This window comes from Python bivittatus, unplaced genomic scaffold (assembly GCF_059951505.1).
Source record: "Python bivittatus isolate LINGU-HERP-01145 unplaced genomic scaffold, Pbiv_v1 ctg000590_np1212, whole genome shotgun sequence".
NCBI classification, from domain to species: domain Eukaryota; kingdom Metazoa; phylum Chordata; class Lepidosauria; order Squamata; family Pythonidae; genus Python; species Python bivittatus.
Genome location: NW_028277086.1, coordinates 22121981 through 22143159, shown reverse-complemented (window position 1 = coordinate 22143159; position 21179 = coordinate 22121981). Strand labels below are relative to the sequence as shown.

The following is a 21179-nucleotide window of genomic DNA, read 5'->3' as shown; positions in this document are numbered from 1 at the left end:
AGCTTGTGGTGACTAATGAGTTTTGTTAATTGGAAATATTAATGCATGTGTACTTTTATATGCAGATGGTTCTGGGTTAGCTAAGAACCCAAATGATTGACAACAAATGTTAGACAGATTGTATGATACAGTGAAGAGAATGGGTCTGAAAATTAATGTTTTGAAGACAAGATAGTTGTGTTTGATATGGAAAAAGGAAAAAAGGATTGCAATTTATACCTAAATGGCAAAAAACTAGAGGAAGTAGATTTCGTGTACCTTGGTGGAATGTTTACTAAATATAAGAAAATGAACAGAGACACTTTAAGATGTACAAATGCTGATAGCAGAGTAATGCGAAGAATTAATATTATCAAAAGAAGCAAAAATTGCTGTGTTAAGAGTGTGCTTCTGCACTCTTTGTTATTTATTTGGCCACACAACTTGCACATTGTGACTCTGGTGGCTAATGTAGGATTAAAACATAAACCAACAAGCTAAAAACAACTAAAGGAAAGCATACTATAAACAAGGCCAATTCACAACCATTCAGTTTCCAACCGTTACAGATAGTACTCATCCAGTACCCTGGCCCACTGCCTGGGGGAAAAGGCATGTCATCAAGGTCTTACGGAAGGTCAACAGGTTTGGGGCCATCTGAATCTTGTCGGGGGGGGGAATGCTGTTCCAAAGGGCTGGTGCAATGACAGAGAAAGCACACCACTTAAGTCCCACCAGATGACAGTGTTTTATACAAGAAATCCAGAGTGTGTCCATCTCATGCAATGGGTAAAGTCAGTTGGAGATAGGTGGTTCTGCAAGTAACTTGGCCCTTGGCCGTGAAGGACTTTGTAGATGATAAATGACACCTTGTTATATGGAAGTAAGAGTTGGGTGTGTCAGGAGAAAAGTAAAAGTAAGTTGAATTCAATGGGAATAGGTTACTTAAGAATTGTGTGTGGTAAAACAAGAAGAACTAAGGTCAAGAATGAATGGGTGCTTAATGAATGTGAATTGAATACAAATGTGGGTGACCAGTGAGAAAGAAGCAGGTTGAAATGATTTGGTCATACAGAGAGAATAAATGATGATTGAATTGTTAAAATATAGTGAATGGATTGAGAAGAAAGGGAAGATTGAGAAAGTTATAACTGGAAGGAGTTGTTATTAGTCTCGGAAAAAGAGGTAAGAAGATAAAAGAACGTAAGGCAATATATGAAGTGGTATATGAAGTGGTGGAAGCAAAAATGGCTTTCAAGGATAGAAAGATATGGAAGGTATAGGTAAATTTCTTTGTCTTGCTATTTCTCATATTTTTCTATGCTTTACATAGCATTGCTTAATCAAAGAGAATAGAGTGATGGTATATATGTACATAGTTTCTAACAAATGTATTTTGTTCTTTCTTTTTTAGATGATTTATGTTTATTTGTCGGTGTAGGGATGTTATTTAAGCATTGACTCCTGAGAGTGATACCTATACTTTAAGCCTCTTTATTTTCTTTCAGTAGTCATTCTTGTTACATTTTCATGATTATCCTTTTAAAATGTACAAGAGAACCAAACCCTGTATAGAATGTCTTGCAGTATAGTCTTGCAGTATATGTTTATTGAAAAATAAGCATTTGAGTACAATGGGATTTTCTCCAGATAAAGTATACAGAATTTCAGCCTTACTCTTCTTAATATATTCTTGATATTTTTTGTACATTTGCATTTTAAAAATATATAATATAATGAGAACCTTGTTTTTTTTTTTAAAGAAGCCTGGTCCTAGTTATGCCACTCATGTACTGCTTTATATTTTTTAAAAATAAAATACCAGAACGCTAAGTATTTTTTTCAGTGCTAAGGTAGAGGTTTTGAGGCCAGATGTCCCATAAGAAATACATTTTAGAAGCAGCAAATTACAACTAATTATAGAAGCTGCAGAAACAGATTTGTAACACATGACATTGTGCAACCCAGAACTAATATTTGATATTGGACCATGCAGATGGCTACTGCTGGAATGATCAGGTTTCCTGCCTGCATGGTATTTGAAACTTGAATTTTGTGGGGCATACAGCAAAAGGTCAAATGTCACAAATGTAAAGCACTCTCAAAACAAGTATTTGTTACAGATGTTTAAGAATCTATGGCAAGAAAGGCATTTTGAAAATTACAACTGACATTTGGACAAATTATTCCATAGCATGTGGACCCGTGGAGAGTAACATTTGGACTTATGCCAATGACAGGATTTATCTTCGCTTTCATTTATATTTTTTTTACAATCCTTTTTTCTTTTCTATACATATATTTAGGAGCTTAAGGAATCTAGGTAATTAGCTTCCAACCTTTCTCTCCAACTGCTCCATATATATCTTTAAGAGCTTATTTTTCTTGGTATCTTATTAATATATTGTACATTTTAAAGTAATTTATGCATTTAGGTGATGTATAGCTTTTTGCCCTGACACAATATGCCATCTGATCAAATCTGTATTTATGTTATTTATTGTAGATTATATATCAGATTAGGCTTTTTTTAGCTTTAAGATGTTGCATATTTTAATCCTTGTATTTTATCTTGGTTAGTAGTACTATATTGAAAATCATGTTGAAAATAGTAAATAGATGCTATAAAAGTAAGATGTATTTATAAATTGCTTTTTTGTATATGTATGTTCTCATTATACAATGTAACAATGGTATAATAGACTGTTTTTAAAAATTAAAAGGCAAAAAGCCTCCACTTTAAATCCAGCCAAAATAATGCCATAATCTATCTAGTAGTTTTGGTAGAGCTGAAAAAAGGCCCACCATCCTATATGCACTAATCTCTATTAGTAACAGGACATATATCAAATGTAAGTACAAACACCTTAAAAGGAATTGCATGGAGAGAGAATAAAAATATATACTGCTATCACACATAAAAAGCTCATATGTATTTCCATTTTGAAATATGATGTTTCACAAAAGAATATTGGACAATTGAAACAAATCTTAAAAAAATAAAAAAAATGTAGTTTATGATTTGACACATCTTTAGGTCAATAGCTTCCAGCAATTTCCTAATTGTGTACTTTTTGGCAAAAAATGGATAAGTGTATGAATGGATAATATAAAGAATGCCACCTGGTAGGACGCAGGAGGAAAGCCTTTTCTGTCCCTGTCTTGTTGGCCTTTGGCAAGGCCCTGGGGACATGGGTGTGTTCCTGAACTTGAGGGTCAGAGTGTCTGTTGGAACCTGTGAATTAATTTTATTGAAATACTTGTATATTTGTATTGATAGTTTTTTTTTAAAATCTCAGCTGCTAATGGTCTATTTATTTATTTACTTGCTTTTTAAAAAATTGTTGTTAGCCACCTAGAGTCATTTGTTTGAGATGGGCAGCTATATAAATTGAATGAATGAATGAATGAATATACAAGTCGAATAAATAAATAAATAAAATAAATAAATAAGTCCTGTTTGGAAAAAAAAGTATATAGATAGAAAATAATATGATCATATGATTTACTGAAGATTTACATTAACGGTGGAGCATGTCCTCCACCATATTTGGAAATGTATGAAATTGCAAAACATCTGAGGTAATCCCTGCCCCAAATTTATAAGGACAAACCTTTGTTACTATTATTTCTTCTTTAGATTCCTTTCATGTTTTATCATTTTAGAGAAATGTACTGTATATATTGGTAGCAGTTGGAAGGTTTATAATATGGCAAATGTAATTGCAATATTTGCCCCTCTATCCCATAAAAGAGAACAAATTAATCAGTTTGGTGCCTACTATTAATATAAACATGAGGTGGGCAATTCATTTTCTATTATTATTCTATGGGCATATTTCCATAATTGTGAGATTTAGTGCTATTTATTTTAATCTACTCTGTCCAATAACCAAAATTCTCTGAGTGATTTCATGATTATCTAAAACATTAAATGTTTCTAAGAACATTTAAAAAACAGGAAAAAGTAAAAACATTATCTAGGTCTTCTGTTTCATGATATTCACAGAATGTGTAAGCCAGTAAACTATTACGCTTCGAAGATAACAATCAACAAAACATTAGAGCAGGAGAATGTTTCCAGAGTAAAGAGAAAGATTAATCAGAAGTGTATCAAGAATGTGTAGCATATTTAACAGTAGAAGAAAGAAGATTGTCTCTAAAAGAATTCTAGATTTACAGTAGACAGCTAAAAGTGGCATAAAATGTGATCCAAGAAAAGAAAAACAAACAAAATCAGCAGCAGAAACCAAACAAAATTAAAGGAGGAAAAAGAAAAAAAAAATCAAAGTATAATTATATGCTTAGGTCTCTACAAACAAAATTTGAAACACATGTGAAAGTTAAATTTTGCAGGAATATGACTTCACTTTTAAAAGTGAGGAAATTACATATCTTAAGAGCAGCATGAAACAGATAAAAGAAAGCCTTCAGGACTCTTAGAACAATATATTTTGGTTATGTTAATTTCTTAACAAGTCTTATGCCTTAATATATTTGGCTTGATCTGATTTAAATTACATGTTTAACCTACTAAACAAAGATTGTACTGCTATAGTACCTGTACTAATAGCAGTGTAGTCATGCATATAAACATCTTTATTTTAAGTATGGCAATTACAAGAGGAAGCTTGAAGTCAACTATTCCGTTTTTATCTTTTTATTCTGTTAAAGTATGGTGAACTAAAAGTACAAATTTAGTACTACAGGCTTATAATCAGTTCTCTTGTGGTGAATTGTGTATTGCTTCCTTGCTTCTCTTTCTTTTGGCCAATTAGAATTCTGGAGACTGCTCATTCATGATCCAACAAGTGCCTCAATAAAGTTACTCCATTCCTTACCATCAGGAGCACTATTTATAGCAGGGCTTCTTAACCTGGAGTCTGTGGAGAGATTTCAAGGGATCCATGTACTTGGGTGGGAAAAAAATAGATTTTATTTTCACTAAATTCTGACTAAAATTTAGGTTTTCGTGAATAATGAATGTAGGCAGCAAAGTAATTTATGGCCTCTAAACTCCAAAAACGTTAATTAACTTCAATAAATATCACTATCTAAAATTATTTGAGTTATTTTTTAATATTTGAATCAAATATTTAGTATTTGAGCTACTAAGCTCACTGGTGATTTGCCATTATTTTAAAACAGTCACATTTAGAGTAACTAGGGCTTTCACTGAATGCTGAATCTAAAACCAGGGTTTAAAGCAGATTCACAAGAAGGAACCTGGTCTGTCTTAACAATTTATATTGCTGAATTATGGCTGAGTTTAACACTGCGTAGTATTGCTGCTGACTTAACAGTTAACTCTGGTTAAGGCTGATGGGAAGGGAATTCATGCTTCAGAAGAGAGGCAGTGGAAGCAAATATTATTTGCCTGCATTCCATCAATGGCTTTTCTGTTCAGTGAAATATTTTTTATTTTTTTCCTTTTTGATAAGGAGCCCCTGATGGTATTCCATTAAATGCATCTCTCCTTAGTTCAGTCCTTAGTTTGATAGTACTAGTGTTTTGGGGGTAATTATTAGGGAATTCTTAATCACAATATCATTTTACCACATTGCTGGGCCATAGATCATGCTGATGTAATGTGAACATTAGAATACTAGGAATTCCAAAATAATAAATTCTTTTTAATGAATTTTGATTGGAAAATCAAATGCTTTGCTTATCTGAGTAGATAAGTGTATGGCCCAGTGTGCACTTGAAAATACCAAGGCTGTTCAAAAAGGAATGCCAAGTAAACTTTCGTTGATTTGATGGCTTAATTTTCTTCTGACTTGCTCAGCTGTAACTTTGTTCAGTTCTTTGTAGAGAAAATTGTCAAGTCGTTCTGTCATTTTCTGTAGTACTTAAGTGATGTCTTTTCCACATATTTATTTACATGATAGGCTCCATTCAATCTTGTCCATATTTCCTTTTATTGATTTTAAGCAGCCACTTTTGGAAAAGAATATAAAGGATCTTTGCAATTTTAAATTTATTTCTCTTGGAGAAAATTTTATCAAAGAAGTAGGTTTTGCCATATGCCTTAACATTGCTCAAATTCCAAGCACTTGCATTCCTGGGGGAGCGCATTCTGTAGTTAGATCCCCTCAACCGATAATGCTTTAGCTCCGGATCTCATGCATTTGTCAGGAATTCCTAAATGTCGTTGTCCTACAAGAGTGCAGCTGTCTTCGTGGGTCATGGGGATGTAGTTACAGATGTATTGGAGCCTAATTAGTGTGTGTTCCTTTGTGTAACAGTCTGAGATATTAAAGTGCAGTGTAGTGCAATAAAATTATGATGATCAACTTTGCTAAATAATCATTCTAGTAAAAGTATGTTAAGTGTTAGCATTAATGGGATCACTTTCTGACTCTAACTGGAAAGGAGCCTAATCTTAGTTAAATAATTGAAATAAAATAAACATGTAACAGCAGGTGGCAGCACCTGGCTGACCTTGGCTAGGCTTGGAAGCTAAACTGGATTGGTTCTAATTAGTGTTTGGATAGGGGACCTCCAAGGAGTATCAGAGCTGTACACTGGGAAGTTGAAAAAACATCCCAGAAGTCATTGGCGAACAACTTCTGTATTGTTGCCAAGAAAACCACATGGATAGTCTTTGAGGCCACCAGGATTTGAGCTAAAATCTAGGTAGGCTTTATGTTTTATGAAGAAATATTTCAGCGGAATAAAACAAAGTACTTTGTTACATGATTTAGATTTGAAACCTTACTGTTTTTTTAATCAGATTTAAAATTACAATCAAAAATGTGTTTTCTGGGTTATAAATCACACTGAATACAGTAGAACTAACTTTTGAATATTAGTCATTATAGATTTGAGTGTAGTATCAACTTCTTCGGGAACTCAAAATAAATAGCTTACTCAAATGGAAGGATCAATGTAAATGCCTTAAATATTTTTGATGGCTTCAATTATAAGATTTAGGTTCTTTGTAGGGTAACAATTCTTTCCCCCTTGGGTTCCATCTTTTATTTGAAAATCTTGGCCAATAAGGCAGGGTTGGCTAATAAAAATCTTGGCCAATAAGGCAATATTCCAGGAGGAAAAAATAATGTTCAGTAGCCCAACTTTCTTCAGGATTTTCCTCAAATAATTTTGCTTTCTCTCTGGAATATGAGTTCATCACTGATTTGTTCAGGGATGAGCAGAATAATACCAAGTTGTGCTGATAATATCAAGTGTAGCTGTCTAAATTGTCATTCAGGAAAGATCTGCAACTCCATAGACTTTTCTTTTCAAAGATCCTTTGGTCTAAGACTTTTCAAAGATCCTTTGGTCCTCCTTCTTTTCTCCTTTTTCTCTGTAATACAGTGGGGCAAAAAAGTATTTAGTCAGCCACCAATTGTGCAAGTTCTACCCCTTAAAAAGATGAGAGAGGCCTGTAATTTTCATCATAGGTATACCTCAACTATGAGAGACAAAATGGGGGAAAAAATCCAGAAAATCACATTGTCTGATTTTTAAAGAATTTATTTGCAAATCATGGTGGAAAATAAGTATTTGGTCACCTACAAACAAGCAAGATGTCTGGCTCTCACAGACCTGTAACTACTTCTTTAAGAGGCTCCTCTGTCCTCCACTCGTTACCTGTAGTAATGGCACCTGTTTGACCTTGTTATCAGTATAAAAGACACCTGTCCACAACCTCAAACAGTCACACTCCAGACTCCACTATGGGCAAGACCAAAGAGCTGTTGAAGGACACCAGAAACAAAATTGTAGACCTGTACCAGGCTGGGAAGACTGAATCTGCAATAGGCAAGCAGCTTGGTGTGAAGAAATCAACTGTGGGAGCAAGAATTAGAAAATGGAAGACATACAAGACCACTGATAATCTCCCTCGATCTGGGGCTCCAGGTAAGATCTCACCCTGTGGGGTCAAAATGATCACAAGAACGGTGAGCAAAAATCCCAGAACCACACGGGGGGACCTAGTGAATGACCTGCTGAGAGCTGGGACCAAAGTAACAAAGGCTACCATCAGTAACACACTACGCCGCCAGGGACTCAAATCCTGCAGTGCCAGATGTGTCCCCCTGCTTAAGCCAGTACATGTCCGGGCCGATCTGAAGTTTGCTAGAGAGCATTTGGATGATCCAGAAGAGGATTGGGAGAATGTTATATGGTCAGATGAAACCAAAGTAGAACGTTTTGGTCTAAACTCAACTCGTTGTGTTTGGAGGAGAGAGAATGCTGAGTTGCATCCAAAGAACACCATACCTACTGTGAAGCATGGGGGTGGAAACATCATGCTTTGGGGCTGTTTTTCTGCAAAGGGACCAGGATGACTGATCCGTGTAAAGGAAAGAATGAATGGGGCCATGTATCGTGAGATTTTGAGTGAACACCTCCTTCCATCAGCAAGGGCATTGAAGATGAAACGTGGCTGGGTCTTTCAGCATGACAATGATCCCAAACACACTGCCCGGGCAACGAAGGAGTGGCTTCGTAAGAAGCATTTCAAGGTCCTGGAGTGGCCTAGCCAGTCTCCAGATCTCAACCCCATGGAAAACCTTTGGAGGGAGTTGAAAGTCCGTGTTGCCCAGCGGCAGCCCCAGAACATCACTGCTCTAGAGGAGATCTGCATGGAGGAATGGGCCAAAATACCAGCAACAGTGTGTGAAAACCTTGGGAAGACTTACAGAAAACGTTTGACCTCTGTCATTGCCAACAAAGGATATATAACAAAGTATTGAGATGAAGTTTTGATATTGACCAAATACTTATTTTCACCATGATTTGCAAATAAATTCTTTAAAAATCCGACAATGTGATTTTCTGGATTTTTTCCCCCATTTTGTCTCTCATAGTTGATTAAACTATGATGAAAATTACAGGCCTCTCTCATCTTTTTAAGTGGGAGAACTTGCACAATTGGTGGCTGACTAAATACTTTTTTGCCCCACTGTATATGTGGATATAGTAATATATTTGTTCTGTTGGTTGTGAGAAGGTTCAGAGCCGGATGAGACTTAAAAGGAAGACTGGAATGAAGAGTACATACCCTGGCTTATACATGCTATGACTTGATTGGTCTGTGGACAACAGCAGGTCTGGAGTGACAGTGAGTGTATCATTTGTTAACCACCATCATGAACACACCCTCTTAAACTCCTGCATAGTTATTGTTATTGCTGTTCTGAAGGATCCTAGTTTAACAAAGAGGTATTTGATGTGGATACCTAACATGATTTTAACTCTCAGTATTCCTAGCAGTGGACATCTGGGGCATGAGGAGGGTCCGTGTCAAGGAAGGTTGACTTAAATGTCCATGACATCCCCTATTCTACTCTTAAGAATTCTAAAAGCTCCATATTTTTATTTCCAGTTCATCAAATTTGCTGCAGGATTTATATCCTTAGATACTGAAAGTATATGTTGATGCATTTCTTCCCTTGTATTATAGTATAAAGTAGCTAAATCATTGTACTCAATGATGTTAAGCAAAGAACCACGGGTTCCTTGGCATACCAGTCATTAACAAATACGTGTGATATGGTAAGAAATGGAAACGGCAAAATAACAAGTACATTAGACACACTATCACCTTCTCCAGAAACACCTTCCCAACTAACCGCCATTCTAAAGGGCTAGTCACTTAGTTTTTTGTTTGTACTTTTGACTCAATTTTGACTCATAGCAAATACATGGACGAGTCCATGGCAACATTTTTCGGAAGACGTTTGTCATTGCCTTCTGCCTAGGACTAAGAGAGAGTGACTGGCCCAGAGTCACCTAGCTGGCTTTGGGTCTAAGGCAGGACTAGAACTCATGGTCTCCTGTTTCTAACCCTTCTAATCCTTTAGTCATGGCATCAAACTGGTTCTCAATCACTTACAGGTAGTCCTCAAGTTACAACAATTTGTTCAGTGACCTTCAAAGTTGGATGGCACTGAACAAAGAGACTTTTGACTAGTCCTCGAAGTTCTGGCCATTGCAGCCACCCCGTAGTCACCTGAACAAAATTTGGGCTCTTGGCAAGCAGCTTGCACTTATTTATTTATTTATTTATATTATTAAATTTGTATGCCACCCATCTCCCCCCAATGGGTGACTCTGGGTGGCTCACAGTTAAAATCAAAACCCCCATCAACAAAAATACCCCATAAATAATAAAAGTAATAAAACAGGTGGCTCTGAGCCACCCAGAGTCACCCGTTGGGGGGAGATGGGCGGCATACAAATTTAATAATAAATAAATAAAAAATAAAATAAATTAAACCATTAAAAATCAAGTATAAAAAACAAACCCTGTACATAAATACTAAAAACATTCAAGATGACGGGGGGGGGCAAGGTCAATCATCCTACAAGCCACCTCCACTGGTGCGAGCCCCCATCTGGCCCCCAGGCCTTCTAGCACAGCCAGGATTTCACCCCTTTCCTGAAGGCCATGAGAGTGGGGGCACACTGGACCTTGGGAGGCAGTTGCTCCATAGGGTGGGGGCCATGGCAGAAAAGGCCCTCTGCCTAGATCCCACCAGTTGAAATTCCTTGACTGGTGGGGTCTACAACATGCCCCTTCTGCTGGACTGAATGGGGCAGGCTGAAGTAACCGGGGTGAGATGGCATTCATCAGCAGCGGCCGAAAACCTGGGTCTCTGTAGGTCTGCTTACCAGGGTCTGGGCTTGAGCCCCAAGGGTCGGAACACGCCACTGGAATAACACATCGGGGGGCGTCTTCCCTGAAATGGCCTGCCCTCTGGCTCCCGTCATACCGCCCCATGCCTGTCACCACCTGAATACCTGCCCTGAACCACCCAAGGTGCTCCTCCCCCCGCTCTCCTGGCCTCTGACTTAAGGGGCCCGCCATACCATACACGATACAGGGAAGAGGGGAAAAAGTGGGGTGGGGAAATGAGCCCCTGTGGCACTTCAGCTAACTGCTCTTAGTGCCAACAGGGGCTCAGTCACCCCAATTCCCCTTTCTCAAACACTCACCCTCTTTCCACTAACTTCTCTCACTGGCCGGAGAGAAGAGGGCCACATTCACTCCTACCCTCTCCCCATATCCCACCCAGGCAGAGAGTAGCACATTCATCTCACAAGCACACACCATCCACCCACACACCCTACAACCACTCAAGTCCCCCCGGCCTCTTCTCTAGGGGTAGGGGAACCCCCTTGCCATGTTGGGGCTAGAACCCACAACCCCCAAGGTCCCAGTGTCTTTGTGGGCTTCAGGTACTGTGGGCTTCAGGTACTGCCTCTGCTCTGCCGTCGCTGTCGGGTCCACCTCAGCCTCGCCCTAGTTGCCACTGTCCTACCGCTGTCACCGGTGCTCTCACTGCTGGTGCTACTATCGCCGAAACCAGCAGCATTGGGCTTGGGCCCCAGCTCCGCCAACATTCCCGGCCCAGCTGGACTGACTCTTGGCTCCGGCGTCACTCCCCTTGAGCCTGGGTGTCGTTCTCAGCTCGAATGGCGCAGCCACAGCAGCCGCCACCAGCACTTTCCCACTGCCACTGCTGCAGCTGCCGTAGCCTCCGTTGACCCCCTGGGTCTAAGCGCTGCCCACTGCCACACTCGCCTCCATTGCCCACGTCCTCTCCATCAGCGTCTTCATCCCAGCTGCTGCCACCGCAACTCTCCTTCCTGCCACAACGGCCCGCCTCGGACGGAAGTAATGCTGGGGGTTCTCTTCATTCACCCCACATTCACATGTGGGTCCCACACTTCCAACTCTCCTCAGCCCCATACTGGCTATGGTAAAAAGATGGTTTATGGTGGTCATGGCTGGGAGCTACGCACTAGGCGTCCGCTCCCTACTGCCATCTTGAAGTTAGCTTATGACTGGTTGCAGCATCCTGTGGTCACGTGATCACCATTTGCAACCTTCCCTGCCAGCTTCCCACAAGCAAAGTTAATGGGGAAGCCAGGAGGGAAGGATGCAACAGATACGTCTCCCACCTCCCCCAGCCTTTCTTCACTCGAAAGGACCATGTCCTCCTTCCCCCATCCACATATACCTCTTACTCTCTTTCCTGGCCTTCCTGTGCTTGCACACACGCATATACCTTGCACCCTTTTGCCCTGCCTCCCTGTGCTCTCATGCATGCACCCGCACCCCACACCCTCTTTCGCAGCCTTCCTACACTTGTACACATGCATGCACGCACACACCCCATGCTCTCTTTCCCCGCCTCCCTGCACTTGCTTGCACCTTGTGCCATCCTTCTTGGCCTTCCTGAGCTCGCACTGAACCGCAGCACCTTCTCCCCCAACTTGTGGCCTGTGCTGGGCCTCCCAAGGCCTCCCCCACCCACTGCTGCACCCTCACACTCCTTGCCAGGGACTCTTCCCTTCCCACTTAATGACCTATGCATCTTGGGTTACAAGACAACTGGGACTATCCGGATTGTCGTCGCTAAGCAATTAAGACTGCACTGCTTAGCCACCAATTGCAGTTGTAACTCAGGGACTATCTGTACTTAGTAAACATTGTTTACTGAATCTAGCTATTTGTGTGTGAGAAGGGTCGTGTTAATAATGTAATTTTGAAAATTAATAGTTTCCCTGTGCTTTGAATAATTCCTCTGAAATTATTCTAGATTTAGAATACTGATATTATTCTAGATTTACATTAGTTTAGAACAGATGAAATACTTGTCCTCGGTGTCTCATTATGTTTTCAAAAGGCTTTAGATTAGTACATTATAACATTAATTTATAAGCTTATACATTTATAGTTTATTGGATAGAGTAAGAGACTTTTCCTCATTTGAAGACTGAATAGAGAAAAGTTAAATTGTTAACATTTTCTGTTACAGGAATTGGAGTTACTCTCTAGGCAACTTTCCCTGCATAAGGAGAAAAAACCCTGTTGTTATTATTTAATTTAACAATAATTTATTATGTTCCTTGGACTAAAGCTTATTTTGTTTAAATGCCATTTACAAGTCCAGTTTACAATTATAGTTTTGCTTCTGTGTTATAATAAATGATGTATTATGTTTACACTACAGCAGTGAAATACCAGAGTACTAACCTTTTAATTCTAACCTTTTATTAGCTTGTTAGAAAGAGGTAGTGTTTATTAATTTTGGAAGAAGTTACAATTAGATGCTTCCCCAGTTGTTATATTTATCTTTGTTGAAAAAAGCTACTCTAGTTACTTGGTATTAACAGTTGGTATTACCTTTTGCTGTTGCCAAAGTTTGGTTCAACTGACTGCTGCTAACATTTTATTATACGCAGAATAAAATTTTATGGGTTGTGAAATAAGTGTAGATTTAATTCAGTTCACACTGAAAGCCTGAGGAACAAGTCTACTTTTTTAATGTTCTGTGGTCATTCTGACTAATATAGAAGCATCATTAAATTAAGTTGTGAAGAAGTTGATGGACATTCAGGTGTTTGAGATACAGATGAAGTAATGCAATGAAAGCTGTCAAGAAGTTAATTACTTAGAATTTACTTAAGTGGCAAAGCAGTAAATTGAGAATATAGGGAGAGGCTTTATGGAGAAAAGGAAAAGAAGAAGCTATATTTCTGTGAGCTGTAGAAGTAATTAAAAACAGCAATTAAAATAATAACTTTTTATAATAAAGACTAAGAATTAAATGATTGTAAAAGGTGAGAATTGGTGATAGAGCCTTATACAAAACCTCTAAATTTTTATCAGTCTTGTAACTGGAAGGGAGGGGTGCTGTTGCCGTTAGTCCTAACCCCGCTAGAACAAATGTAGGAGAATTTAGCTTTCACTGTCCCAAAAGCGCTTTAAGGTGAGCTTAGTGTTCTGTTTGTCTTTAAGATTATATGAGATTCTGTTTACTGCTGATTTGGAAAATGTTTCAGCAGTACAGTAATGTTTTTTGTGTTTTCTGCACGTAAACATTATGAAATTAGCTTTCCACAAGTCTACTAAATTGTAGTTTTATTTGTCCCACAGAAGTTATTGTAACCACTGTCCCTGATCAATCAAAAACTGCATTCTTTTTAAGGCTGTGGTCATTAAGAGAGACCCACATCACCACATATGATATTCTAATGGCATAATTGAAGCCAAATTTCAAGAGATCAGTGTATGCTGTGAGCTGTTTTGAGGAGAGTAAATGAAATAACTTCATGATCACTGTCTTGGAAAAAGAATTCTCCCCCACAAGTAGTGTCAGGATTCAATTAATGTACTGTGATAGCAGGCCCTATGGTGTTCGTGAAACCATCTGATTTCTTCAGAATTAGATTTCTTTTATTTGAATGTTTTTAGATTCTTAGATCTTGTTAGCTTTGCTTTTATACAGCTTTGAGAGTAAAGAGACTGTCTTGATGCTCATAGAATCGATGCCTAGTGATAGTTTTGGTGGATGATTTTTTAAAATTTCTACTTTTTAAAACATTTTAAATTTTATTTTAAAACATTTAAGGGAAAAAGAAATGACTACTTAAATGAAAAAAGTGAAAAAGGGCATAGTGGATGGAAAATAAAATATTAGAAAATAGAGAATTTATAATTGTCATAAAATTAAAATGCACTATTTCATTAAAATCATATCCTCATAAGAAATAACTGAAAATCACTACAAAACTGTTAAACATTTATATTTATATTGATGTCACCACTATTTTTCATTATTCCTAAAATAAATGCACATGAACTTGTAAAAGAAAGAAAGATGAAAAAATATCAGTAAAAACTTAAGTTCTAAATTCTGTCCCATTATACCTGACTGGTGATTACATCAAAACATATATAAACATTAAAATTGTTTCTGGTTACTATCTTTACATGAAATATTTCCTCCTCAAAAACTATGCTCCAAGTTGCCTTGTTTTGTGTCATGTAATATATAGGGAAGTCATTCTTGCTTAAATTTAGCCAAAATTTTGTTCTGGATGTATATTGTTAATTTTACCATTGCTGCAAATTCTCGAAACTTGGGGTCCCAGTCTGATATTGTCACCAAACATCTCTTTTCCCATGTTGGATCTAACTTGTCCTTGTGGCCATCAGTACGTATCTTGATAAATTGTGATTTTTAAAAATGTATTTGTTGTGGAAAGATTTCTAGTAGAGAGAATGGAGGTTTCAATTCAAGTTTTATTTTTAAATTTCTTTGAATAATGTGTATTTATTTCTAGTATTTCTGATTTTTTTTATGACTATCACAGGTTCCTTTGGTATTGTAATATTTCCAACATTTTATATAAGTCCTCTCATTGTTGTAATGTATAGTAATTGCATCCACTTTACCATAAAGTCTTTTACTTCTTCTGTGTTGCTATTATTTTAATAGCAATTTACTTATATGTTCTAATAGGTGGTCTTGGCTCTGTGTAAGTATTTCACATTCTATCATTTGTCTTAAAAACCCTCCTTTTTGGGGGTTGCTTTTTATTCTTCCAGCAATCTGTAAATACATCAGCTATGGTAAATTTTGGGCTTTGCCAGATAATTTTTTCTTACTCTTTAGTCTGTTTCTTTTCCAAACATGATTCCAAACATGATTCTCATGGAGTTTTCTTTAGCAAGGTTTATTGAGGTGCACGGAGTAGGAATACAAGAATTTCAATAAGTGAATTATTTTCAGTTTGGTGCCAAATATCCATGTATATTTGAGTGGAAACTGTCTGATTCTCCTTATACGGCTCTTCCATGAACTGGTAAACAGTCAGGCTTCTTCAGTGAAGCTGGGAAGGTCTGCAGCTGGCTGTTTTCATAACTGTCTGTTGAAATTTTATCAGTCTAGGAACCAACTTTTGCAGCACCTGTGCTGTTCGGCATCTATAGGAAATTGCTGGGGAAGTCATGTGGGGCTTTAGAGTCGGATGCTATCTGTATGTGGATGAGAACAAGTTTAATTGCTCCTTGAATCAAACTGTAAGGGAGTAGTCACTACTATTGAGTATTGTTTGTGTTTGATAATGGGCTAGATCAGGAAGAACAGAAACAGTAGGAAACTAGATAGGGATTGAGATTCAGCTAGTTTGGGTTGGTTTGTCAGCCCTTAGAGGTAGGCCAGGTTAGGAAAGAGATATCACAAAGATTACAACAATTCTATTTTATTGTTATAGGATATAGTAACACAATCATGAAAGACTGCCAGAGTTCTTTCTACCCCCACCTATATCAAACAGAATGGAGAGGGGTTTTTTTAATTTTGGGTTTCTTTCTCATACTGTCTCAGGAGTGAATTGCTCTTTTTCTTCCTTTAGCAGCTCATCCATTCTTTCCTCAAGCTTATCTCTACATTCTTTACATGGTATTTCTACATTCCTTTATGTGGGTTTACATTACTTCTGAATGACAAGTCATGGTCTAAGAGTGTTTCTTGATCCTCAGCTGTCAGTGGATTCACAAGAAGCACATTTATAGTTACTGCTGCAATAATTCCTAAGCCAGTCAAATTTGGTAACATTTATCCATACTTTGGTTCCACTTAGTCTTGACTACTTCAGTCAGTGCCTGCGTGAGGGGCTACCCTTGGAAAATATTTGGAAGTTGCAGTTGTCACAAAATATGGCAGCTGGACTGTTAACTACTGCTTGTACTGAAAAATCTGCACTAGTTGCCCATTGTTTACTGAGCACAATTTGTTGTTGGGTCAGCCTCACTAAGCCTTAATGGTTTAGGGTCCAACCTATTTAAAGAATTGCTTCCTTTTGTGAACCTGGCTGCCAATTGTAATCTGTAAGAAGAGGCCCTTTTGAAGATGTCCCAGCTGTCATAGGCTTGTTTTCTGGCACGTGTGTGAGGGCCTCCTGCTACATCATTCCTATGCTGTGGAACGTTGTCTTGGGAGTTGCATTTAGTCCCTACTTCCTTTGCATTTAGAACAGTAGACTAGGTATTTTTCCTTCGCCAGGTTTTAAATGTTAATATATTTTAGTATTAATTTATTTTCAAGCTTATTCTGCATTTTGTTTTTAATCTGTTAGCTGCCTTAAGTACTCAGTTGAATTGAAAGCTGGGATATAAATCAAATAAGTCACCAATTCCTATTATGGAAAAGAAGGCACAAAAATGACCTAACTACCAAATGTTTGCACTTCTTTCTTTGCTGATCTATAACAAATAATTTAAAAAATATTTTAGGATGACCATGAAAGTTGTGGTTCCAGTTCAACAAATCGTAGTACTACTGAAGGTTCAAAAACAGCAATGAAACCAAGAAAAATCCAACAGACTACTCCTGATCCTGATTTGCCACCAGGTGATTTGTTATATAAATAGTATATTTGGACATTTAATAACTCTTGTGGAAAAAAGATAAGAGGTACAATGTTTTGGAGTTGGACCTTTTGAGAGTTACCGCCCTATCTTCCAAATAGAGGACATTTTTATGAGCACATTTGTCATTGCCTGAGAAATTTTGGTTTGTTATTAAAATTAAGTAGAAATAAACTTGGGAAATCAGTGGTTGATCCATTTTTGTTGGACATTTATTTTCAAATAGTACAGGTAGTCCTTGTTTAGTGACCACAATTGGGACCGGCAACTCGAACATTAAGCAAAGCAGTGACTAAGTGAACTGCAACTGTGCTCATGACCTTACTTCAGCTTTCTTTTGCTTTACAGACCTGCAAAGGTTGTAAATGTGAGGATTGGTTGTAAAGTTACTTTTTCATTGCTGTTGTAATTACAAATGGTTGCTAAATGAGGCAGTTGCTAAATGAGGAGTACCTGTATTAGGGACCTATATTAGCAAACCTAAGGCACCAACTTATTGCAAAGACTCATTTTTTTAATCAGGCTTTTAGGATGTTAGATCTAGAAGGCAATCTATGTCCATTTCCTCACTAGTGTTTTGTAGCATCTCCTACAAATGACCCAGCCATTGTTATAGTAATATAAAACCTATCCTCATTATTGTTATATTAGCAATTGGATAACACTGTAATTGCTATAAATCACTAATAAGGCAATAGCCCAGTCTCTTGACATTCTTTCTGCAGCATTAGAGGGTACAGGGGGTAGGGGTGGGGGGAGGAAGATGTGTGCAAGGATTATGTCTTGGAAATGGAGATTGCCATGCAGATCTATGTTTCAGAAGTCCTGAAGCTGAATTTGTCAGGACACCTGGAAACAGAGTTTACTCTTGCTAGTTTTTGTCATATATGCATTAATTTGTGATTTTTAAGTTATAACTTTCAACTGGATGATGATCATCTCTTGATTTTGGGGGATGCCTATTCTATTTGATATTTATAATTACCGAACACTAAAGACGAGAAAAGTTGATGGCATTTGTTTTATTTAAATGCTTTTTTGGATTGGCAAATTTAAGAAACTTATTTTGTTTTTAGCAGCTTGCTGATGGAGCTCCCAAATAAAAGATTGACCATATTCATGTTTCCTTCTTAGGCTATGTACAAAGTTTGATTTGGCGAGTTATAAACAATGTCAACATTGTCATTAATAACCTCATACTCAAATATGTGGAGGATGATATTGTTCTTTCTGTTAATATTACTTCTGCGGAATGTTACACAGTAGATGAATTTTGGGATCGAGCCTTTATGGATATATCAGGTAATCTGTAAATCATAACTTTTTGTCAGACTTAAAAAAATAGCCCAGCTGCCTCCAGTTAAGGGGACTGGGAAATGGCTATTCTATTGACTAATAAGGGAACCATGACAGGTAAGTGGGCTCTGTGTTGCTTACCAGAGAGATGATAATTCCTGACTGGACAAATGAAACATTGGACCACCTAGTTTTGCAGATGAGATGATCTTTTGTGCTTCCCTATTGTATCCTTAGGACATGAAACACTAAATTTCGAGGGGGTGGAGGAGTTGAGCCTTCCAGATTCGGCACTGACATTGAAATAGATATCAAGCAACAGGATGTATTTGGAAGCTCCTCATTAGCTTAGTTTCCCTGGTATTTTTTGTTGATATATATATATATTCAACAAATTCTGGGATTTGTGCATTTATATATCAAAGAAGCATAATCTGTGTGGCTGCCGGAACCTTTCCAAAAGTGGCTGTGAATTGTTATTTTTAATGTGAAAGAAGGGGAGTTATTTTGTACATCAAGAGTAATCATACATTTATTTTAAATGAAAGGTAAAGCAAATGTAGTTTTCATCCTGGTCCCATCTATTGTACAGTTTTTGTCCTGCGTACCTCCTTTTTGAAGCACTATTTCCAGTGTCTCACTCAATGTTGAGCTGTTATCCTGAAGAGGTTTATGCAGTCCTGCAGTGTATGGTTCCTTACACATATTAAATAGAACATAAATGTTTGTACTGTATTTTTTTTATCTTGCTTTAAAAATGAAACAGTGTTTTTCTTTCTTTCATAGCAACTGATTTGGTACTAAGGAAAGTGATAAACTTTTCTGATTGTACTGTTTGCCTAGACAAGAGGAATGCTAGCGGCAAAATTGAATTTTATCAAGATCCTCTGCTATACAAATGTTCGTTTAGAACTCGTTTGCACTTCACTTATGATAATCTTAATTCTAAGATGCCATCCATTATTAAAGTAAGTAGATTTCCTGATAATTGAGTCATATATTCATGAAAAACCCAAAACACGTAACTGAAGTTTTTGGGGATATACTTATTGCTGAAATAAAAAATGTGAGAATTGGGTTCTGACCAGTGACCAGAACTTGAGTTTCAGGAATTTCTATGTTATATGTTAATTTCATCCATGTTGTACAGTCTTGCTACTGTGTGAAATTCTGGATTCCTTATTTCCTTCCTGATATTGGCATGGCTAAGATTATTAGAAAAAAATATAGATGAAGGGGAAAAAAAACATAGCTTGGAGTTCAAAATATTCTTCATTTCTGAAGTAGTTTATTTTCATCTTATGTCAAGATGATGTATCTTAATATGTATCTTGGGACCAGCATCATCAGCTCTATCCAAGAGTCAATAACAGCATGTATTTTTGGAAATTTAACCTATTTCTGACATAAAACTGAGGAAGCTCAGTAACTTTATCTATGTTGAACTTGTTTCCAGATGTGGGCTTGTGTATTGTAATTTATCTATCCCTATGTGCAGCTAATTTTACTAGTATTATTGATGCCACATGCTGTAATAAGCAGTTGTTTTGTGCATAATTTATCCAGTAGCATGTGGTTTCATTCTTCTAATGTAGGCTACCAATTCAACATAAAGGACATTTAAAGCTGTTCCGTGTAGCTTCAATTTATTAACTATAACAAACTTCAAACAGGCTTGTCTGTAGAACTGAAGATTAATATTCAGAAGTGTTGGATCAGAGTCAACAAATTATTTTTTTTAAGTAATGGGCATTTTCAATGGAATTCTGAGTTTTATTCTCTCAGAGTAGGTCTTCATAGTTTGGAATGTGTGCTTTATTATCCAAATGGTGAAGTGGGTAGAAAATGCTTTAGAACAGGGTATTAAAGGTATTGGATAGATCATGGACTTTTTAAATAATTTTTGAGCTGGTGCACAATTTATTTATTGTAAATTAAGTGTTTTGACATTTTCAGTAATGCTGAAGTAGAACTAAATGACTGCTAAAGTTCTTTAAAAATAATTGTGTTCATAATTTCTAAAACAAATGCTTGTTACAGAATCATGGCTTTTATAAGCTCAGACATATTTGAGACATGTTATTCTGTGGTGTTATTTAGCTGTCATATTTAAATAGAATATTAAATTTTGTGCTGCTCCTTTGAAATTTACAGATTGCCGCATTGACTGAGGAGTAAAATTCAGTCACGGACTTGCTGTTCAGATTTTATTCCAAATTTTAATACAGATAAATATTTATGGCAGGATCATAAATATCTGACCACAAAACATGGACACAGTCTTTTCTGTGGTTCATACTAATTACCTGTATGCTTTCTTTTCTTCTCATATAAAGATAGTTTTAATTCAGTTTCAATGATCATAAAATGTCTGTTAAAGAATACTGATTAATATTAATCTAATTAAAGATTATAAATACCTTGCCTGCTTATTTGTGTTTGTTTAAAAACATACACACACACATATATTTGGTTAATAATTAAATTTTAATTGCATTAGATTTGTGTTTGTGTGTGCATGCATGCTTATATGGGTGTGATTATACATACTTGTGTATGTATATATATACATATAAGAAACCCCTGTGTGTGCATATATCTTTGTACACATGTATGCAAGTGTATGTCCTTATGCACATGTATATGTATACATGTATGTGCATGCATATGTAGAGGGATGACTGAACATGCAAACATACATTGTACACTAAGTGAAGTTTGT

At 37.0% G+C, this 21179-nt stretch overlaps 1 protein-coding gene across 3 annotated transcripts in view; it reads left to right on the top strand.

The window, feature by feature from the left end:
- VPS13B (vacuolar protein sorting 13 homolog B) overlaps positions 1 to 21179 on the top strand; it is a 403839-nt gene that overhangs the window by 7874 nt on the left and 374786 nt on the right. For all 3 annotated transcript variants that reach the window (XM_088149087.1, XM_088149086.1, XM_088149088.1), the window contains exons 4-6: positions 17027 to 17144; positions 18296 to 18463; positions 19244 to 19425. In XM_088149087.1, the coding sequence (XP_088005213.1) occupies positions 17027 to 17144; positions 18296 to 18463; positions 19244 to 19425 (468 nt within the window). The remainder of the gene's footprint in view (positions 1 to 17026; positions 17145 to 18295; positions 18464 to 19243; positions 19426 to 21179) is intronic.